We start from the raw sequence: 23,845 nt of genomic DNA on the forward strand, positions 1-23,845 counted from the left end.
ATAAGACTGTGGCTTAAGTTACAGGAAAGGAGAGCAGCGCCCTCTCTGGTAGGATGGATACCATCCTGCTCTAAAAAGCCGGGCTTGCCCTCGAATGTGTTCCAATTGTCTATAAACCCCACATTGTTTTGTGAGCACCACTTGGACACCCAGCAGTTCGGCGAAGATAACCGGCTGTTATATCGTTGAAACGCATTGGGATACTACAGCATCGGACATCACCTTCCCTAATTGATACACCGCTACAATATTATTTCTAGTAATCTCTGACTGGTGAAGGCATATATCATAAGCTCTTACTTGAATGACTATCTTAGAGAACCTATTCTTCCATAAGACCTTAAGATTACATGCAATGTCTGGCACGCTGGCCCCTGGTATACAGCTAACTACTGCTGCTGGCAACCCTAAAGGCCTAGCAATTTTCACATGTCGCTACATAGAGTCCCGTCTAACCAGAGCTCTTTCAACAGGCTTCTCGGCGGGTGCCTCGCTGAATGGGGCAAACCTATTGGACACGCAAATGAGGGAGGTGTGGTGCTCCTGTGGTCAAGCCAAAGCTCAGCTATTTTGCCCCAGCGTCACCCATTCGTCCTGCTACGAGGGCTGTCGTGCCAGATTTGAAGGCTTGTTTAGTTCGTCTAAGGCATCCAGAGCTTGTACTTCTAGTACCTTGATGGGTCTAACACTTTCTAAGGTCGCTAGAATCTTCTCCTTCAGACTAGCAATTAATCAACACTTCTCACAGATAAAACTGTCGCTGACAACGGACAAAGAATAGATAAATATGTTGCACTCTGCACACTGAAGAAGAACGAATGCGACCATGATTTAGCAATTCCACATGTTAATGTAGGATAAATTATCATTCGTGACATTCTGTAATTGATATTCTACAGGTCAAAAGGTCATTCGGCTCTTTTAATGTATGTGTTAATTCTGTATTAATGATTGGTGATGAACTTGTAGTAATTTAACATATGTCTCATGACCTGATAGAAAAAAAAAAGTTAAATAACCGGCAGAATCTGAGACTTTACAGTATAGATGAATGTCTACTCACTATTTGGCAGTCACCACATCAACACATTTATGTGTTATAATTGTTCATTATTTTTTAAGGTGATTAAGGCCTAATATTTAATCAAATATAATAATAATAACAACAGTAATGATGATGGTGATTATGACAAAGACAAATTTACCCTTTAATAAACCAATTTTAAATTAATCCTGAACTTTTTTTGTATGGGAAATCATTCTGTAAAGTGGAACTTCATTCTGTAACGTGGCGAACTTCAGCCTCTCTGACATATGCGCTTGACTGACTGTATAGTAATGAACTTTAGATGAATCATTTGAGTGTTGGCTGTAAGGTTATTAATCCACTCGTCACGCGGTTCGGCCAATCGAAGCGCGTGTTTATATTGCTCGGCTCGAGGCACGCTCTCTTTAAGTCTGCGAAAGGCGCAGCGAGAGGTGCGTGAGCGCTCGCGGACATCCCAGCCAAGCGGACCTCGCAGCCGGCGTTCTGAAGCGTGCATTTAATGCAGATCGGCTTTCCGAAAAACAATAATAGCAATAATAGCTGTCATTCAAGTGTCAAGTGCCGAACAGAACAGAATAATGCTTGTGTCCGTGGTCTGTGCGTCGTTCGTTCTTATTCCTTGGCTGTGCGATGCTAGAATCAGTACGCAGTATGTCATCGGATGTCCTGAGCGATGCGACAAATCGCTGTGTCCTCCGATACCCGCAGACTGCCTCGCCGGGGACATCCTCGACCAGTGCGACTGCTGTCCGGTGTGCGCCTCCGGCGAGGGAGAGGCGTGCGGCGGTACGGGAAGACTCGGTGACCCGCAGTGCGCCGAAGGGCTGGAGTGTTCGTTTGCAGACGGGGTCGGCTACACCGCCACCGTGAGAAGACGGGGGAAAAGCGGCGTGTGCGTGTGCAAAAGCACCGAGCCCGTGTGCGGCAGTGACGGCGTGTCCTACCGTGACGTCTGCGAGCTGAAGAGAGTGAGCAGCCGTGCCCAGAAACTTCAGCAGCCGCCCATCCTCTTTATTCAGAGAGGAGCCTGCGGAAAAGGTGTTGTTATAAAAAGTCTGCATGGTGGTTATTGCAGTGCCTTCGCGCTTCGTGTGCAGGATTTGTTGACACTGAAACTTTTTGTTGTTGTTGTTGTTGGTGGTGGTGGTGGTGGTGTTGTTATTCAGGAGCATTTCACACTGTGATGCCACATACGGATCCAATTTTTAATGTAGATTTTTCATATACATTTTTTGATTTGTTGCTCAGCAATGCCAACTGCCACTTATAGTTATTTTTCATGGGCCTGAATGGTTTTTAGTCGCACATATTTCGGAGTTGCTGTAATTGCTCGCAGGAGGAGCCAGAGTGTTCAAAATTCCAGGGTTGAGCTCATGCTTCAGGCTGAAGTGTGAGGCTGCTCTGTACTACCACAGAGAGGCAGCTCTCACTCAGCAACTTCACAAGATGCCGGGTTAGCCTGCTCTCCTGAGTGCTCTGGGGTCTCTGACCACAGGAAGGCATTTAATCCCCCCTCCCCCCCCAGTAAGGTCTGACTCTGCTGTGAGTCTGCAGCGTTTCACGTGTTCTCCAGACTGGCTGGTGTTTTCTTAATGCTCCTCTGCTTTCCCTCTCAGGGCCTGGCCGGGCGCCAACGGCTGGTGCCCGGAGCTCGTGTTTTGCAAATTTTCACAATCGCGATTATTTCCCCCCACGCTGACACTTCAGTCCTATCCGAGGCGGGACCCGCTGAGCGGTGGTCGTGTGGAGGCGTGGGGGAACCTCCGAGGGCGTCGAGGTTTGGCCTTTGCACAGACGCCTCATGTGAAAACGCCCCGCAAAACAGCTGGACTCACACAGGGCACCCCTCCCACATGACCTCGCACCCAGAACATGCTAATCGAGTCACTAAAGGGCCGGCAAGCAGGGGGTAGTAGGCATTGCGGAGCATCGGCGTTCCTCGTGCGAGGTCCTGAGGGTTTGCAGCCGCGCGTCCATCCGTCTCGCCGAGCGGTGCAACCCGGAGCTTTTCTGAGCGCCTGAGCCCAGATCCCTAGCTCTGTTCTCGTCAGCTCTTATCAAGCTGCGGCACCCCTCCCTGTCACATGGGTTGTCGCTTGACCGTGTCTCTTTCTGGGCTTCTGGCCATGGGTGTTATATAACAGACTCATACTCAGTGGACCGGCAGCTCGGTCAAATCATGAGGGCCTGTCGATATTTATTTGTTTCAGGAGGTGACGAGTTTCATTGTGACCTTGAAGTGCAGAGGTGCTCGGAAGAAAGAAATTTTTTTTTTATCGTGTGCTTGTGGGAGGGGTCAGAGGTCGTCCCCTGAAACCTCTCGCAGCACAAAGATGACGTGGTTTGGTTTGTGATTTTACATAGCGGCAGAGCCTCCTCTTGATGGAAATGTTTGTCAAGAAGCAAGTAGTATGAAAGAGGTGAGCTTTCAGCGTTTCCATGTTTGAACATTCTGCTATGGAAAGGTTGAAAGGGTTCCCGTGTTCAAAAACATTAGTTTAAGTGCTGAGTGAGCAGTGCGGTAAAGGGGCCAACACGCGCGCACACTCGTGCAGACACACACACACGGTTTGGGGCGTGCTGAGTCAGCGTCGGAGAGGAACACATGTTGTGTAGTTTAATGGTAGATGACAGCCTGTATACCAGCCGTGAGGGTAATGTACCACTGTACACAGGTTCCATACCTCAGGAATGCACACACACACACACACACACACATTAACAAGAGCATCCTGTGTACAAAGTCGGCATCTATGGTGTGGCCTTCTACCGCTGTGTGCTTTAGCCACCTGGAGACAGTGACCGTGTATGACCTTGTATGCAAGCTATGGTGCGGGACAGCCACTGAAGCTTTAGGTAAAGGCCTAGATGGGAGTGTGTCCCAGAGGATGGGCTTGTTCCCGCTTCCCGGCAGGACCGGCCTTCAGAGATCGTACTGCAGGTGACACGATCTCTCAATAAGGTGACTTTTCTCTTCTCCCTCGTAATCGACAGGATACCGCTCCTCATTATCGCCACGGCAGCTCCATTATCGCCACTGTTTTTTTTGTTTTTTTTTCAGATTGCATCATTTAAAATGGAGATAAATGCAAAATCATATTTTCTAAGCTTTGAGAATTTTATTTTTAATATGAAATCTAGCCACATGCTCGCTGCAGCGTGCAGGAAACACTGTGCTCTCCCTGCAGAGGATGGAGTGACTTCATTATCCCAGCCAAAGGAAGAAACCTGCATTTTAATCCCACTTTTGTTCTTAGTCCACCTAATATAACTTTAAAACAACAAACAGAAGCCATACATCCAAAATGATACAAATTATGGCAGCTGAAGACTGGGAACCCTGGAGCTGTATGGAGTGAAGGGTGAATGATGTGTTCTGCAGCTCAGAGCAGCCAATAAGGAAGGCACTCAGAGCCCGGCATCCAATCCCTTTAGGCCTGAACATACAAGCCCCTCCCTCCATAATGGCACTACACAGGTGACTGTCCCCTCTTTATTCAAAGAGGAATATTGTCTTGTCGCTTTATGTTAATAATAAAGACAGTAGCACAGCGGGCAGGACACAGCCGAGGACCTTTAACCCGGAAGAATGTGCCTGTCCAGGAGCTCGAACCATGTTCGCTAAGGAATTGTGGGTGTATACACAATGAACGGCCACTTTATTAGAGGCATCCATCTTGAAGCACGTTGGCCCTCCTTTGGCTCGTAGAACCGCAGCAATTTGTCATAGCGCAGGTTCCGCTAGGTGTTGAAATCGTTCCATGGGGATCTCGGCCCATATAGCTTCCTGTAGCTGCCGTAAATCGAGACAGCTTGAACGTGTTCCGAACAGCCCGTCCGGGGACTGTGAGGACCAAGGAAGCAAAGAAAACTCACAGAAAACGGCTGCCATGAAGGGATGGTCGCGGTCAGCCGCGATGCTCAGGTATGCCCAAACCGGATTGCCCGCTGGATTTTTGGACTGCATTGTGTCCAAACTTCCATCCACAAGTATCAGAGGACCCATGGTGCGCTACGAAAACATTCCCCACACCATCATTCCACCTCCACCTGCCGGAACTGTGGCCACCTGACAGGAGGGCCTCGTTGAATCGTGCTGCCTATGCCGTGTTCGAACCATCAGCGTGGCCCAGCTGAAATCTGGATTCATCCGACCAGTTGGTGTTCTTCCACCAATATCTGCACTCTTATCCCACCTTTCCTTTAGATAGCCATGGCACTCGAACTTGTCATCTGTTGTTACAGGCCATCTGTGGTACAGAGTGACAAGTTGGCACAGTCTGGCACAGATGAACAAGTTGGCACAGTCTGGCACAGATGAACATGCTTCATCGCTCAATTTTCCCATTATAATGTGGACTCACACTGAGACTAATTCCAAGGAAGGCCTGCTCACCCATTTTCTATGCTGCACTCCGGGGTCACGTGTCTAATTTTCATACAGGGAAGCTCTAGCCGTGAAAGGACAGGTGTCTCTAATGAAATGGCTATTCAGTGTATATATATATATGTGTGCGTTTGGGTTTGGGTGTGTGAAAAAGAGATTCAGAGACAGAGAGAGAGAGAGAGAGCTCGTGACGAAAAGTAGTTTCTTATCTAGACATTCTGTGAGATTTTATGAAAACCGAAGCAACTTGTTACCAAACTGGACTAAGGCTCATCTCTTTCTTTTTTTTCTCTTTTGGCAGCAGATGGAATAATTCTTTTACACAAGGTGTGCGTGTACAGCCCGAGGCATAAGCAGACCAAGTCTTCCAGTCTAAATTCGTGCAGAGCCATTTGCCTATTAACCAGGAAGAACAGATCAGATTCCACCGAAGAGATGCCACTGTGCAGACGCCTCATAGAGACTAGTGGTCCACTTTGGGAGGTTACTGTCATTCGGTGCTTTTTAATCACCAAAACTTCATATTCACTTCTATTTCCGTGAACCTGCGGCATTCTTTCGCCCGAGTATGGGCTGTGTCTTGGTCTCCTAGCCGAGATTCGTTTTAAGAGCTCGATTGAAAAAAGAAAGACTGGCCCTTGTGGTACGCTGCTTCCCCAGGGCGCACGTGTGGAGGGTTACACAGAAGTGGGGGTGGTCGGGGGGTGAGGCAGAAACCTGCTCACATGCACTTGATTTGAAGTAACTACTTAGAGCACAACTACTCCAAAACCATGAAAGTTGTGTTTTGGGTGTGAGGGGGTGAAGAGTGAAGGGTGTGTGAGGGGGTAACGGGTGTGCGGGTGTGCGGGTGTCTGAGGGGTGGAGACAGTGCACAGACTTGAACATAATTTTGTGTTTTTTCCAGGGTCCTACAGTGTACATGAACAGGATAAATAACTCTGTTAAAGTGACATCTAAAGCACCACATACTCGTATAGGCATATAAGTATGTATAGTGGTTTTCTGTTTTTAGCGAAATCACCGACGAGACAGATGGGGGAGTTAATTGGATACAGGTGGTACCAGGTAAAATAAAATGCCTTAGCGGGTCATGTCTCATTCGTCCAGGGACTTGGCGGGACCCACGCGCCCGGGTTGCTGCGTGATATCCGGGCGGTTCGTGTAGCTGACGCACGTGTGTCTGCCTCTTTTCACAGGCCATGAGGGGAGTCCGGACAGTCTGCGCCACAAATACAACTTCATCGCCGACGTGGTGGAGAAGATCGCCCCGGCCGTGGTCCACATCGAGCTCTACCGCAAGTACGACCTCATAGTGGCTCATAGTGACTCATAGTGACTCAGACTCGCCGACTCAGACTCGTGACTCACTGATCCAGTTCTTCCTTTCCTTCCTGACGGTTGTCTTCTTTTCTCTTTGGAACACATCTGTCTTTGCTCTTCTTGACATGTCCTGCTTACTCACCGACGTCTGTTGTGGAGCGTTGCGAGATCTTCGCATGGTTCTTATAGGGAAACGTTCCACTTCCTCCTCACTTCGGTCTTTTATTAAATGAAATGGCCGTGTTCTGACCCACCTTACCAGTCACGGTCAGTGCCTTTCGCCTGCTGCAACACGAGGTTTACTAACATCAGTGTCGGATGCAAGACACAATATTTAAAGATTCAATCAACTATCAAACAGGTCTCCACTGCACTGAAAAGGAATGTAAACTGTTTAGTAAGACGAGGTAAATAAAGGCCGCTCTCTGTGCCGACTCGTATCCAGAAGAAAACTCCTCTCCCATGATGCCTCAGCAGTTATTGCATCTGCGCTACACAAAGCCGAATATAGACGTTGACCTTCACAGCTTTTTTATTTAGTCTTTTGATCAAAAGATTTTAGTTGTATTTTTTAATTGTAGTTTGTTTTGCTCAGAATGTAATGGTGTATGGTTTTAGTTAAGGAAATATCAGTTTGCTCTTCAAAAATGTGCACGCTTTATTTTGGAACGATTGCAACAGGATAAACCTACAGCGTGTCGCGCTGTCTGGATTATTCACATCAACAGTACTTTGCAGGTCCCAGATCAGAGGGAAGCAGGCCCACTGAGAGTAGGGTTACTGAGCTGGGTTACAGGCCGTGCCCTGCAGCAGTTCACTGCTGTCTGTTTTCCTGTGCTGCCATGGCCGTTCTTCTAGTTGTCTTGTGGTAAACGAAGCCCTCTCCATCTTCTCATCTTCCTCTTTTCTTCCCAGCCGTCTTAAAAGTAGCGTTTCGGACAGCACTCTTCTCACTTTGCTGTTCAGGCTTCGCTAATCCGCCTCCTTCCTCCTCGCTCCCTCGATTGCCCCGCCTCCGCCCCTCCTACAGGATGGTGTTCACCAAGCGCGAGGTGGCGGTGGCCAGCGGCTCGGGCTTCATCGTGTCCGAGGACGGTCTCATCGTCACCAACGCCCACGTGGTCGCCAACAAGCACCGCGTCAAGGTGGAGCTCAAGCCTGGCGACACCTTCGACGCCAAGATCAAAGACGTGGACGAGAAGGCCGACATCGCCCTCATCAAGATCGACACTCCGGTGAGTGCTCGTCAAGGCCACGCCGCAGGGTTAGTCCACTGAGAGAGAGAAAAAAACAAACAAACCTGGATTTCTTTTTCTCACCTCATTTCACCTCGTTTGGTTTACGGACAGCCAAGTCCTGTCCTTTGTTTGTTTCCCATGTTTTATTCAGAGTTTTTTTAATTGAGGAAGTCAGAGACTGGAATATTATGTAGAAAATAAAGAGGAAAGATGGCATGTGTAAGCCCACCCAGGGGACTGGGACTGTTTCCAAACTCATTGATGTTTTTTGTTGTTGTTGTTGTTGTTGTTTTTTATCCTACCGCCAGTGGGCGTGGCTTCGTCCCGTCCTGTGGCTTAGACAGCATTCCTGGGGGCTTTCGTAAGCCGAGGCAAGGGGATCCTCCCCAGCCCCACACACCACAAGCCCGTCGGAAAGAATGAGCGGGGAACGGCGCCTGTGGTGCCTTCATAAACGTGTTTGTGTAGCACACTCACAAAAGCATTTCCACTTAACGCAGGGTAACCACAGTGCTCAGGGTATTAGGCACTCTGCTGTGACCTCTGAACCCTCTGCTGTGACCTCAGAACCCCCTGTCGCACAAGTTTCATTTGAAACTCTCTGACCTTCAGTCAGATTTTGTAGTGTGTGTGTGGATATGTGTTTGTGTGATTGTGTTTGTGTGTGTGTTATGGCTGCCTGGCCTCCTGCTCTGGCACACAGCTGTGCCACGTTTCTGCGTTTCCTCTCTGTCTCCAGCTGACACTGACTCCCTCTCTCCCTCTCTCTCACACACATACACACTTTGCTGTGTAGTCACTAAGAGGCTCTGAATTATTGATGTCGTCTAACCTCCCTCCCCCCTTCAGTAAGATTCATCTGCAGAGCAGGCTGAAGCGTTTAAGCGACGGTTTCGTCTTTGCGTGCTGACTTGGAAATGCCTTTTTGACGTTTCCCCTCGGCGATAACAACGCCTCAGAACGAACGGCCACGAGCCTCCTCTCCCATCTCCAATGAATTCCACAACACCTGCTTGTTTTGTTGTTGTTTTTCCTGGGGGTCGTGGCATTTTAACTTAAGCTTGTTTCCAGACCCATTTCAGCTGATTTGCGCTTTGATAAACAGACTCCAGACTCCACATCTTTGCCGCCCCTTCGGTAGGCTGCTAGATCTTAATCTGACCCTACGAGCCCTGTTTATTCCTAGCAAATTGAGGCTTAAGTGCATAAGCCGCACCCTCAGATTGTAGCGAGGCCCTCGGCCTCTTCCGTCTCAGGGCTCCCAGGCTGAACCCTGTGACCCTGCCATGCCATGGCGGAACGGCGGTTGCCAGGCGTCTCCGAGCTGGAAAGGCAGAGGGAGTCGGAGCATGCCAAAGCATGCGCCTCCTGAGCTCCGGTTTCCATAGCGTCAGAGCCGAGGATGGGTCTCAGCAGGCCTCTGAGCAGATCGGGGGGGGGGGTGAGCCACTACACAACAGAGTGTGTGTGTGTGTGTGTGTGTGTGTGTGTCAGCCCTGGCATTTGCAGTCAAGTTTTTAATATGATGGCTCTTTCTATTTTTCTATCTGACTATGGGGCAGCATATAATATTATGGCATAATCATTTCAATTTCTGTTGCTACTAGTTCATGTTATTTTATTAGCCATCTCCGCAAAGGTAACAACTTGAATATTTGCTAGTCTCATGTTTGGGACTACAGGAGACGGCATCGTGTGTGTGTGCGTGTGCCTCCCTGGGGCTGCTGATATTTACATAGACGATATTGATCAACATGTTGTGGACGGGTGACAGTTCTTCGGGGAGCTTTGTTGCACGATGGCTTAGGATGTTTGATGAACAGTGCTGAACACAAATGGGTTTCGCTCTGGGCTACGGCCCCCAGATGAAAGCAACCCCCCCCCCCCAGAAACGGCGGGCTCTGTCAGAGAGCAGGAAGCCATATACAGGACTCAGCCGGAGCGTGTGTTCCCGTGGGGCTCTGTCACTGGGCTCTGCTGGGTCTGAGAAGCTCCGGCATTTAGCCTGACCCTTAGGGTGAAGTGCTGGGCTGAGACCCCTGCCTCAGCCGTACATTTACATTTACATTTTTGGCATTTAGCACAGAGTCCATCTCTGGCATTGAGTCCATCGTGAATCTGAAATTCCTGATCCTGAACGCTTCCTCATTGGATCAGGTGCTACAGGTTACATTTGGAGGCAAACATTTAGCCACATTTACAATGTGGTTTTATTCATTTGTGGTCTTATACATACTTACACTTAGGTGAATTTCACACTGTATGAGATTCTGTGCTCTATGAAGACCAAACTGAATCAGAGTCACACTATAAGTTTTTCTGGCAATAATTTCGCAACGCTAGAAAATTATGATATTCTACTTTTGTTATCCATATGTCACTTCTTTCTTCTGCTGCAATTCCACAAAGCATTTTTATTTGGAGTCCCATATACTTTGTTTTCATACTGCTGTAGAATTGTAGTTGGGGCACAGATTGTGCGTAATTCTTGGTTGTCTTAGACATACATACAGCAGCAGCTACACTCACGCATGTCCAAAGATCAAAGATTCGAACCCACCACCAAGGAAATCTTTTGGGGGCCGTGGTTGTCGTCTGCGACAGCATGTTCGTCATGCTAATCCCACGGATTTGAGACGCTTGCGAGTGCGGACGTGTCACACTTCGACCATAATCCCTTACTATCTAGTCACAAGAGCCTACTCCTCTATCACAAGGGCTCTTTATCCTGGGACATGGCCTTGGTCCTGCACAGCTTTCCTGATCAGCCGCGTGCGAAGCCGTGTACTCTGAGCCACACTCAGATTTCTGAGCCTGTGTACTGTGCGGCACACGCCAGAGGCTGCCTGCCACCCTCCTTCTGTTATGTGGGAAACGTTCCTGCCAAGGGGCCTTATCCACCTCCGGCATGGCCACACCGTGGCCTGGTCACCATGGCCTGCTGTTTGTAGAACTGACAAGGAGCGTTATTACAATATCTTTAAATATAAAAATATTTATATGTTTTTGTGTTTTTGGGGTTTTTTTTGTATGGTAAAATGCCTGCAATTTTCTGCTAGGCATACTTAACTAGGATTTATCTATATTCGCTTGCGAGTGCGGACGTGTCACACTTCGACCATAATCCCTTACTATCTAGTCACAAGAGCCTACTCCTCTATCACAAGGGCTCTTTATCCTGGGACATGGCCTTGGTCCTGCACAGCTTTCCTGATCAGCCGCGTGCGAAGCCGTGTACTCTGAGCCACACTCAGATCTCTGAGCCTTCGTATTGTGCAGCACACGCAGATCTCTGAGCCCGCGTACTGTGCGGCACACCCAGATCTCTTAGGCGCACGCAGATCTCTGAGCCCGCGTACTGTGCGGCACAGGCAGATCTCTGAGCCCGCATACTGTGCAGCGCACGCAGATCTCTTAGGTACACGCAGATCTCTGAGCCCGCATACTGTGCGACACACGCAGATCTCTGAGGTAGATGCAGATCTCTGAGCTCGCGTACTGTGCGGCACATGCAGATCTCTGAGGCACACTCAGATCTCTGAACCCGCGTACTGTACAGCACACGCAGATCTCTGAGCACGCATACTGTGCGGCACACGCAGATCTCTGAGCCCGCGTACTGTGCAGCACACGCAAATATCTGAGCCCGCGTACTGTGCGGCACATGCAGATCTCTGAGGCACACTCAGATATCTGAGCCCGCGTACTGTACAGCACACGCAGATCTCTGAGCTTGCGTACTGTGCGGCACACTCAGATCTCTGAGCCCGCGTACTGCGCGGCACACCCAGATCTCTTAGGCGCACGCAGATCTCTGAGCCCGCGTACTGTGCGGCACAGGCAGATCTCTGAGCCCGCATACTGTGCGGCACACGCAGATCTCTGAGGTACACGCAGATCTCTGAGCCCGCATACTGTGCGACACACGCAGATCTCTGAGGTAGATGCAGATCTCTGAGCTCGCGTACTGTACGGCACATGCAGATCTCTGAGCCCGCGTACTGTGCGGCACATGCAGATCTCTAAGGCACACTCAGATATCTGAGCCCGCGTACTGTACAGCCCACGCAGATCTCTGAGCCCGCGTACTGCGCGGCACACGCAGATCTCTGAGCCCGCGTACTGTGCGGCACACTCAGATCTCTGAGGCACACTCAGATCTCTGAGGTACACGCAGATCTCTGAGTCCGCGTGATGTGCGGCACACGCAGATCTCTGAGCCCGCGTGCTGTGCAGTACACTCAGATCTCTGAGCCTGCATGCTGTACAGTACACACAGATCTCTGAGCCCGCAGACTGTGCGGCACACGCAGATCTCTGAGCCCGCGTACTATGCGGCACACGCAGATCTCTGAGCTCGCGTACTGTGTGGCACACACAGATCTCTGAGCCCACATGCTGTGCGGCACACGCAGATTTCTGAGTCCGCGGACCGTACGGCACACGCAGATCTCTGAGGCACACGCCGATCTCTGAGCCCGCATACTGTGAGGCACACACCGATCTCTGAGCCCGCAGACTGTGCGGCACACGCAGATCTCTGAGCCCGCGTACTGTGCGGCACACGCAGATCTCTGAGGCACACTCAGATCTCTGAGCCCGCGTACTGTGCGGCACACGCAGATCTCTGAGGCACACTCAGATCTCTGAGCCCGCGTACTGTGCGGCACACGCAGATCTCTGAGGCACACGCTGATCTCTGAGCCCGCGTACTGTGCGGCACACGCAGATCTCTGAGCCCGCGTACTGTGAGGCACACGCAGATCTCTGAGCCTGCATGCTGTGCAGCACACGCAGATCTCTGAGCCCACGTACTGTGCGACACAGGCAGATTTCTGAGCCTGTGTACTGTGCGGCACATGCCAGAGGCTGCCTGCCACCCTCCTTCTGTTATGTGGGAAACGTTCCTGCCAAGGGGCCTTATCCACCTCCGGCATGGCCACACCGTGGCCTGGTCACCATGGCCTGCTGTTTGTAGAACTGACAAGGAGCGTTATTACAATATCTTTAAATATAAAAATATTTATATGTTTTTGTGTTTTGGGGGGGTTTTTTGTATGGTGAAATGCCTGCAATTTTCTGCTAGGCATACTTAACTAGGATTTATCTATATTTAGCAGATATTTCCAACACAAATCATATTTTTTAGTGAATTAGGAATTAGTTATCATTGATTCAAATATAGTCAAATAAAAATGATAAATTGAAAATTTATGTTAGATAGTCAAGCTTAATAAACATGCAGGGTTATTAAGACTAAACAAAAGTCAGCTAAACACACACATTACTATTTTGGTGTTAAATCTGCACATAAGCCTTGATAGCAGTTTCCTGCCTGACAGAGCTTGGCCATGTCATGCTAGTGCTCGGTCACGTGAATGCAGATAAAGGCAGGCAGGCCTTCGCCTCAAGCGGGAGAATGGCAGGAGAATGACATTCTGGTCCACGGCATCCAGCAGGACTGCAGGACCTAAAGAAGGCTGCTAAAGATGGAGCCAATCAGAAGAAGGTAACTAAAGATGGGGCCAATCAGAAGAAGGCTGCTAAAGATGGAGCCAATTAGAAGAAGGTTGCTAAAGATGGAGCCAATTAGAAGAAGGTTGCTAAAGATCGAGCCAATCAGAAGAGGGCTGTTATGGCAAATTTGCAGGAGCATGGGGTTTTCCACCATATTTTTCCTGTGTCCTTTCTCCATGACTCATGACTTAAAAGTAGAACATGTCCTTTGACCTGGCAGACTTGATGGAAAGTTTCTCATGTGTGGTCATCCGTACGCATGAATCTCAGAGCCTTCAGGATGGATGGCTGGACCCCAGCCAGGGTGATTGTGACTTTGGAAGCAAAATCTCAACCTCAGCCTGATTTACAGTTTTTCAGGGAAACAGCTGAGGTCATAGATAGCTCCTCTGCTCCTTTTTGGCAAAACATAGCATTTTTGAGCTTCCCAGATGATCCGTTTCCTTTTTTTATTGAGCACTTACGCAGCAAAGTGTGCTCCTGTCTTTCAGCTAACCCAACACCTCAGCTCATCAGTGTAGCAGGACTCCCGTCCCATGTTCACGGACAGCTGGCCAACTGGTCAAGATCTGGACCTTCTCAACTTCAGCGGAGCAGCCAAGGCAAACACACACTCACACAAGTCGCCCGGCTCGGGTGTCTTCGCTCTTCCTCCGTACTGGCCGGCTTCTTCGTCAGCGGTTGCACAAGTTAGGAAACGCAACCATCCCGAGTCATGCTGCCGTCAGATGGATGAAGGTATAATTCCTGCAGGAGGAAGGTGGATACCTGCTTGTCTCATCATGCACTGGGAGGTCTTACACAGCATCTCCTCCACAAATCTGCTGTTATGGATCAAACTACATCACAGCAACAAAAAAAAAAAAAAAATGAAACCAGTGCTGAATAGATGAGCAATACTACTCAACACTTGTGAAACCTTTTTGTGAAACTTTGGTTTATGCATCCAGATTTTCATGATAAACTGTGCTTTAAACTAAAGAAGCCAGTTCATAATTACTTAGTGTTTTGCTGTTAGGCAATTCTAAGTTATTCAGGATTTTAATTTTTAAATGAAAATGGAAAAAGTTTAAATTTCAGTTAAGTTACTCTGTTCAAGGGTATTTCAGTGTGAAGCATAAGACAATTAAGAGTCAGGGGAAGACATGATTTCATGGTAAATATTCTTATCAGAATGCTTTGTCTCTGAAGTTGTCTTCAGTCAAATGGAGGTTATTTCAATGTGTAAAAGATTATAAGCCACATTTCTGTTTCTTTGCTTCTTTGCTTTCCTTTTGTTCTGTTTTGTACATTATTAGTGTGTCCAAGCCAGAACAGAGTAGGCCCGGTGGGACTAGAATGCTCATTGTGTTAAAAGCATCTGCAGGAAATATGTCACAGAGCCACACTCTAGGAAGTCCTTGCCAAAACCTTCTGGTCTCCTAGGAAAACAGAGGCCTGGATTTGAAAAGGTCTCTTTCACATGTGCACCCTTGCATATGTTTCTCGACACGCCTATCGGTTTTGAAATGTAATCCAATACACCTTTTCATCAATTTCCCCTGGACTGATTTCTTCAAGTGTGCTTTGTTTTGTTGAGAACAGCCTTTTAGGGGCTGACAGATGAACAGATGGACAGGTTTTTTTCCAAGCATTTTTGGAGTGTATAGAGTCTTTTCTCATGTCTCATGAAGAGGGAGAGGGGGTATGATGGATAGGCCTTCAGTGACTCATCTTAAGGCTCCAGAGACCAAGTGGGTTGCGGCATTCGGGGTGATCCCAGACCGCAGCTAAAATTCAGTCCAAAAGTTGTGCATCACTTTGTCCAAACAACATGTGAGTTACCTTAATACATATGTTCATTTACCGCTTAGCTGTGGGCATGTCTTCCAGCACATGATGATTTTATTGATTTGCTTGAGTGTAACAGAAAGTGCAGTAAACACACTTTAATGTTTTTAGCGTTTCCAGTCTTGTAGTGTTGCTGTTCCAAATCAACTGCGCTGCTAAAACTATTATGCTAGCTGAAAATTATTATGGTTAATTACTGTTTGTGAAATAAATGATTGATGCTGTATAGACTATGATGCTATATTCAGGCAGAATCTAATACCTTAGCATTTTGTGTGAGGTAACAGGAAAGCAACATCACAAATAACCCAGGCTTGTGCATGTTGACACCTGTACCTTGCCACCTATCAGGGCTGTTTGACATTTACAACATTTATCTGATACTTTTATCCAAAGCAACTTACAATTATGACTGAGAGCAACTTGAACAATTGAGGGTTAAGGGTCGTGCTCAGCAGCCCAACAGTGACAACTTGGCAGTGGTGGGGCTTTAATGAGCAACCCTCCAATTATAAGTCAAGTACCTTAACCACTAAGCTACCACTGCCCGTGTTTGGAGTCCAAACAGAGCCCTAGTATGACTTTGCTCCTTCCTGAGCTCCATCCATGCCATCCATGGCTGGAACACATGCAACAACACGCTGGAGCAACCTGCCAGGACAGGCCCTCGTCAGCCTGCAGAGTACGAGGCAACACGCGCCTCCCCTCTGAGTAGGACAGCTGGATTGCTGCCACGCTAACTGCAGGGCACACGACCAAACATTCCTCAGCAAAGACTAACAAACTCGGATCACTCGCTTGGCGCGAACAGGTTCTTGGCGGGCGGCGAAAGTCTCCAGAACCTTCTCCCTTTTCACACCAGTTCGTTTAGCTCGCCGCTTCTTCGAACGTGTTAAAGCAAACAGCCGACATCGGGCTGTCATAGTTCGCTCGGCGGGGGTCGCTGTAGGACGCCTCTCCCTTCCCACCCTGAGCCCTTGTCTGCTCACGTTTTAACTTTTCATTGGCCTGATCATTTTCCGCTGACAGGCACGATTAGCGTTTACAGCTCCGGAACGGAGTTGGGTGGCGAGTTTCAGGCGTGTCGAGGAAACTCCGTGTCCTTGGCACTTCATGAAGGAAGCATGCCGAACAATGAAAAGGGGCTTCCGCGCCCAGTTTTGGGAAAGTGGAAAGACCTTAGAGAAATGTGTGGTGTCAAGATTGCAGTCCATAAGCTAAGCTTTGCGGACGTTGAGAGCAGTGACCCACCCTGTCACTATAATCTGCAGGAAGGGGCACAATAACCAGTAAAAAAGCTTGGCTGGACTATGCCCCCTCGGCCCCCGGAGAGCCATCAGGAGCAACTTTCTCTCAGTTGTCTCTCGGGCCTTTGCCACCCCGCCAGCCGGCCCGAGCGATCCAGCAACTGCTGGAGGGAAATTCTGTCTTCCATTAGTGGATTTGAAAATGACCTCACTGTATCGCTGAGGGTAGAGACACTTTGGCCAAGGGCCACATAAAAATGGGAAGAAAGTGCTGTTTATTTGCTGATTTGCTGACGATCAGCGTTGTGAATGTTTGCGCTCTCGCGTGTGAAGCACTCCAATCCTGTATGTAATAGCTGTTAACAGAGTGAAGCACACTTCTGATGACAGCTGAGGGTTAACATACTTGGATTCATATTCCAAAAATGGGATTTAATGGTTTTGCATGATGGGTTGGTTGGTTGGTCTGTGCGAGTGTGTGCATGCGTGTGTGTGTGTGTGTGTGTGTGTGTGTGCGTGCGCGTGTTTAGGCAAGAGGAAGAGACAGCTGTCTTCATCATTATCCTTTAAAAGAAAGTATCTCTATATGTATAACTAAGGAAACCATTTTTCCCACAGCCACTCAGCCAATCAGTTGAATATGTTTAACAGATTTGCTGTGCTGTGTGTCCCAGCCTGCTGTATCTGAGACCTGCACTGGATCAAGCCAAAAGGGTGACATTACGTTACCACCCGTAGTATCGTGGCCGGTGCTGTTCCAGAGTCAGTGGCGGGCTCGTGACGGGCTGCAGGGTCTTGTCCAGGCTCGCCTCCTCGCCCGGTCACATCTTTCCCCTTGAAAAGACATCACCCTCCCTTACATCCGCCATCTGGTAGCACGATTACTGCTAACCTTTATGCTGTAGGCTACTTCTGTATAATTCACTTACGTAGACAGACACGCACGCACGCACACACACACACAGATTTGGCATATTTAACATACAGGTGCCTTTAAGCTTTTATTTTGAAAGGGGCTTCATGAAACGTGAGAACAGTGTTCCAGAATGGTTCAGTAAGCATCCCTGCCTCGAGCTAACCCGAGACTTGTGAATATTTTGTGAATGGGATTTTACCGTCGACTCTGTTGATTGCAAGCAGACGAACTGTAGCTTGTCATATTCTCACATAAATGAATGCGTTAGTGGAGGGCTACCTAGCTCTTAAGTTTTTAAGATATGTTTGAGCAGGGAAATCCAGGGCCAGTGTTTACGAGGCCAGTATGGCTCGGTGGAAATCCGAGTGGTTTAACACCTGGCCAAAGGGGCCAGAACCCAGAACCCTGGGGTCGGGAAGGAGAGAGACCCAGTGGTTCGAGACTGGTGCAGGGTCAAGCTGTGCAGCGCTAATCTCGTCCAAGTACATCACCCCGGTCAAGCACCATTAAAGCTGGTGTAAGTAAGTCATTTTAAGATCACTCTAGCGAAACTGTCTTCACATCTTGACAGTGGGAGGGGCTTTGGGGTCATGTTGCAATGTAGGGGGCTCGGGGGGGGATCTGCCAGAAGTTAGCGAGAACCACCGAGCTTAGTGAAACTGTTCTCTGCCCGGCAGATGAAGCTCCCCGTGCTGTTGCTGGGCAACTCCGCCGACCTACGGCCTGGCGAATTCGTGGTGGCCATCGGCAGTCCGTTCTCCCTGCAGAACACCGTGACCACGGGCATCGTCAGCACAACCCAACGTGGCGGCAAGGAACTCGGCCTTCGCAATTCCGACATGGACTACATCCAGACAGACGCCATCATCAATGTGAGACATGAGCCTCGCCAGCCAAACCGCCCCATTTACTGCAGCTATGTACTGGCAAAAATGATATTTCTTCTTTTCTCCTTTCAGTATGGGAACTCCGGAGGGCCTCTGGTGAACCTGGTAAGATAGCAGCTGATTCCCTTTCATGGCTCGAGGCGCTAGGCTGACGGCTTGTCATAGGCCAGGAGACAGCTCGTTGCGGGCGGTGGGTTCGGATTGCGTGAGGATCGGCTGCTATGGTGCTGGTTTGATGGCAGGAGGTCGACAGCCATGGAGCACTTGTGCGCATCTGCCAGCCCCATTGAAGATCTCACACGTTGACAGATGGAGATGATGTTGAGTTGGTGTGGTGTCAAATTGTTTGGGACTTGTCTAGACATGGGTGGTGGGGAAACAGCCAGATTGGTGACATTAGGGTGTGTGTGTGTGTGTGTGTGTGTGTGTGTGTGTGTAGGATGGAGAGGTTATAGGAATCAACACTCTGAAGGTGACAGCTGGGATCTCCTTTGCCATTCCTTCTGACAAGATCCGCCAGTTCCTCACCGAGTCTCACGAGCGACAGGCCAAAGGTGAGAGACACGATTTTTGCCGTTTTCCCCCAGAATATCGTGATCATCGGTGATGTTTGCAGTTTGTCTGTTATGCAATATTCTCAGCAGGCTCTGTGCTGTTCTCTGACTCTGTACTGTGCATGATGTAATAAGGATTACAGATAAAACTGAAAGAAACTCAGCAGACAGACATTTTACTTCTGCAGGAAAAATGGCTCCAAAAAAGAAGTACATTGGCGTGAGAATGATGTCCCTCACCACAACGTGAGTGACCTTTCCTGCCAAACCTCTCCTCTTCCTAAGCTCCGTCCATGACCGCAGCAGTAATAATAAAGTGTACACCGTAGCATGTGCTTCTGAGAGCAGAGAGAGCTGTTGTTATTGTCTGGATCTTCTGCCTCTGTCACAGCCTGGCTAAGGAGCTCAAGGAAAGGGATCCTGACTTCCCAGATGTCACCTCCGGCGCATACATCATCGAGGTCATTCCCAAAACTCCGGCCGAAGTGTGAGTACCTTCCAGAAGGACCGCAGACGCACCCGTAACCTGCTCTCCAAGACCCATCGTGACTTTATGGGTGATCTATGTTGTGGTTGGTCTGAGAGCTTTGTCAGAATGAGTCCATGAGCTTGAACCCTATTTGTTCAGTCTTGATGTTAGCGGTGTAGGCAGTTTGTCCCATGATGTTATTGTCCCACCTGGGCACTTCCTGCCCCTGCCTACTTCCTCCTCGCGCGGTAGCCCGATCTCACAGAGGCAGCGGCCGTACTTTCCCGGGGAGCAGCATCTCCGTGGGGATGGGGGTAAAAGCACGGGACTTGCCCCGTGCCCGCCACTCGGCCGTAGAGGTGATGACACACAGGAACCGGTCGGAAGTGGTCGGACCCGCGGCCCAAGCGCTGAGCACCCCAGTGCTGTGGGCCTGACCACGTCTCGCAGGAAATTCGTGGTTGCTTACTGCTATGGAGTTTAAAAGCGGGTACATGACACAGCAGTGTGTATCTGTTACATCACCTAACTGCTAGAGATTACATGTGTTTAGTAACAAGATAAAGTCATTGCTTATGCTAAAAATGGCACGAAAGACTTCAGGGCAAATCCTAAATATAATAAAGTGGCTCATTTTCTGTGGTTAACATTATTTCTCATTACAATGGGATTAATCTTTTCCACACATTCCTAGAAGTATACGGTGCAAAGGCTAACTGCAAATGTCCAGTTTTGGAATCTATAGCAACCACTGTTTGTGTAAGTTACATAAGCTTTAACCCTTAATTCTGCAGTTGATGAACGTTAGCAAAATCAGCATCCTTTCTTTGTACAGAGCCGGGCTCAAGGAGAGTGATGTCATCATCAGTATCAACAGCCAGCGAATCACCTCAGCGAGTGACGTCAGCGCGACCATAAAGAAGGATGACACGCTTCGGACCGTGGTCCGCCGGGGAAACGAGGACATCATCCTCACCATTGTCCCTGAGGAAATCGACCCTTGACCACCCTACCCCACCCTACCCCACCCCCAAACACACACACACCCCTGACCTCCTGCTTAACCATGAGCTAGTTCTTAAAAGAACACAGACTTTTACAGTGTGTGACTGAAGGCACACTGGTTATAGCTCTTGTAGTAGCACGAATCTCTCCGTCTTTAAACTTTAAAGACTACCGTTCTAAACTGTCCTGCCCTCTAAAACACTCCTCCTTCCCCTGTTCCATGTCTTCTTGCTTTCAATAGTTCACTGTTAGTTGCAGCCTGTCATTAATCAATTGTTATTATGTCTGAAGTGAAACCACTCAATTGCAGATGCATGCAACAGCTAAAAATAGTGTCTGGGCTTTGGAGTGGAACATATCAACTCTAGGCGTGTTTGTTTTTCTTCTTTGTGTGTACATCAGAAAGTCAATGAAGGTTTGTCTTTGCTCTGTCGTCTCCCTAGACACCATCAGGATGTGATTCTTTCATTAACAGCTTTATATATATATATATATATATATATATATATATATATATATATATATATATATATATATATATATATATATAGTTAGTTAGTTTTTTAATACAAAAAAAGTCTTTGTTCTTTACAATTAAATGTCTTAAGTGTCTTAAATTGAATGAGTTCGTTAAAGGATGGTCTGTCCTGTGAAGACACATTCTGCAGATGATTGCGAGAGTATCGAACCCCGCCGGTCTGCGCGGGGATTGCATCACGGTAACGGCCCGATGCCTGCGTGTGCTTTTCCCATTTTTAGCACCCCCCCCCCCCCCCCATGTCTGACTCCCACTTCATTAAGGGAATAATAAATAATACATTTTTCAGCCTTTCCGGTATTCTGCACTTCATGCAGCTGACGCGGGTGCACGTCTACCATTAAGACGATCGTGTTTGTCTGTTGATAATGTCAACCAAACAAGCACCACCTTAAACCAGGGTTGTTTTTCAAATAAATAACAGGGGAAAAATGTTCTCCACCGAGATGATCTCACATCACTTCATAACTACCAAGTTTACTGATTATTCGTGTCGATTATTCATGTTGATTTATTGATTAGATCACATTCATGATTGCCTGCTGTTAATAGATTATAACACGTATGGGGTTATAACTATGACCCATGTTTTTATATGAGTAATATCACGAAACAGAGTACATAACGTTATTGGCCATTACGAATAGAAATAACAAAAAAGATACTATATCCAACTACTGAAACCCACTCAGATGCCACTGGTACAATGAGTCGCCATTGTGAAAATGTTATTTGAGTGAGTCCAGTTAGAAAGGTTTTCTTGGGAATTTGCTGCCCTCTTGTGTTGTTCTTCTGAAATGACCATTTTTAAACAGATAAATACATTAAAAACAGCGGGTGTGCAGAAGGACACGCAAACTAAAAACACGTTCCGCACAATCTAGGCAGCTGGTCATCTTGAGCTTAATGAATCCTTTCCCTTAATAGACAGAATCTGAATGATTGAAGATTGAAATATGATTAATAAAAAATATGAAGTGCATAAAAACAAACTGAATATGTCAACAGCAAATGAGGAATGACAAGAAATAAAAATGTACTGTAGTGCTTAAAAGTTAAAAGGGCAGTGCTACAGTTTCAGAGGGAACAGTGTTTAACCTAACATTAATGGTGTTTAACCTGACCTTGATGGTGTTTAACCTGAGTGTTTAACCTAACTTTAATGGTGAATAAGCTAACCTTAACAGTGTTTAACCCAAGTATTTAACATAACCTTAACAGTGTTCATTCTGAGTGTTTAACCTAATCTTAATGGTGATTAACCTAACCTTAACAGAGTTTAATCTGAGTGTTTAACCTAACCTTAACAGGGTTTAACCTGAGTGTTTAACCTAACCTTAATGGTGAATAACCTAACCTTAACAGTGTTTAATCTGAGTTTGTAGTAGATTCGGAATAGGTTCATAGAAGGTTTATAGTTAGTTCATAATACAGTTGTGTTCAAAATAATAGCAGTCCAACATCACTAACTAGATCAATCACTGTTTTTGCTAGAAATTATATTTCTACATGGCAAAAAAATTTACTAGTAGGTGTGGTTCAGTAAGAAAATACCAACAGACCCAGCAGTCATGACATGTATGCTGCTGATTCTGTGTAACTGAATAATTAACTAAAAGGGGCGTGTTCCAAATAATAGCAGTGTGAAGTTCAATTAGTGAGGTCGTTCATTCTGTGAAAAAACAGGTGTCAAACAGGTGGCCCCTATTATAGGATGAAAGCAGCAGATGTTGTGCATACTGGTTATAGTGCATTTCTCTCTAAAAAACTGAGTAAAACAGGCCGTTCCAGACATTATTAAGAAGAACAGTGTACTTTGATTAAAAAGTTGATTTGAAACAATTAGAAGATGCCTATGTGAAGCCAAGCTATCGGCAAGAAGACCCGCAAAGTCCCATTGCTGCAAAAGCAACGTGCTGAAGAGGTTACAATTTGCCAAAGAACACACCAACTGGCCTAAAGAGAAATGGTGCAACATTTTGGAGACTGATGAAAGAAAGATTGTTCGGGTCTAGAGGCTGCAGACAGTTTGTCACATGAGCCACAGTACACTGTGAAGACATCATGAAACGCAGGTGTTCCTCATACTATGGTGTCGGGCCTATTTATTGCATAACAGGGATCATGGATCAGTTTGAATGCATCAAAATGCTTGTAGAGGTCATATTGAATTGTGCCAAATATAAAAGGCCATGAAATGGGTGTTTCTACAAGACAGTGACCATAAACACACCAGTAAGCGAGCAAAATCTTGGCTCCAGACCAAAAAGATTAACTTTAGGGAATGGACAGATCAATCTCTGGACCTTAATCCAATAAAAAACTTGTGGGGTGACATCAAAAATGCTTGGCAAAACCAAGAAATGCAGAGGAATTCTGGAATGTAGTCCAGTCGTCCTGGGCTGCTCACAGGGGCCAGAAGCTGGGTGATTCCATGCAACACAGATGTGAAGCAGTTCTCAGAAACCGTGGTTATACAACTAAATATTAGTTTAGTGATTCACAGGAAAGCTCAATATTCAAACATTTTTCAGTTTATACAGTAAACGTGAGGTGTAAAGAAAAATGCAGACATTGCTATTTTTTTGAAGAGCCTAATATTCCCTTTTCTCCACTTTCTGTAGTAACACATTTGATGAATTTGAACTCGTGTTTTGATTTGGAATAGAATGTGCGGTGTTCTCAATGCATTTGTGTGTATGAAAATAAAAGCTATTATAAGCATTTTCAGCTTTACTCACTTTTTTAAACACCCTGCTATTATTTTGAGCACAGCTGTAGGTTCATAGAAGCTCCGTTGTAGGTTTGTAATTGGTTCATTGGTTCTCAGATGTCCCATTGTGAATGGCCGTGTTGCTCCCGGTCGCCAGGGCGACAGCGACAGTG

The 23,845-nt window shown here is 47.4% G+C and overlaps 1 protein-coding gene across 2 annotated transcripts; it reads left to right on the plus strand.

Annotated features, from left to right (window-relative positions):
* The first annotated feature begins 1,264 nt into the window (after window positions 1-1,264).
* htra1b (HtrA serine peptidase 1b) lies at window positions 1,265-20,945 on the plus strand. Of its 2 annotated transcripts, XM_027018635.3 has the most exons (9): window positions 1,279-2,086; window positions 6,635-6,737; window positions 7,789-7,993; window positions 18,184-18,378; window positions 18,466-18,498; window positions 18,833-18,947; window positions 19,136-19,193; window positions 19,339-19,434; window positions 20,252-20,945. In XM_027018635.3, the coding sequence occupies exons 1-9, from the start codon at window positions 1,627-1,629 to the stop codon at window positions 20,418-20,420; spliced, it is 1,434 nt and encodes a 477-aa protein (XP_026874436.1). In that variant the 5' UTR covers window positions 1,279-1,626; the 3' UTR covers window positions 20,421-20,945. The 2 variants fall into 2 exon arrangements, with proteins under 2 accessions (XP_026874435.1, XP_026874436.1); XM_027018634.3 differs by having other exon boundaries at window positions 1,265-2,086; window positions 18,184-18,498.
* The last annotated feature ends 2,900 nt before the right edge of the window (window positions 20,946-23,845 follow it).

This window comes from Electrophorus electricus, chromosome 15, assembly GCF_041902795.1.
Source record: "Electrophorus electricus isolate QZ-2024a chromosome 15, ASM4190279v1, whole genome shotgun sequence".
Taxonomy (NCBI): domain Eukaryota; kingdom Metazoa; phylum Chordata; class Actinopteri; order Gymnotiformes; family Gymnotidae; genus Electrophorus; species Electrophorus electricus.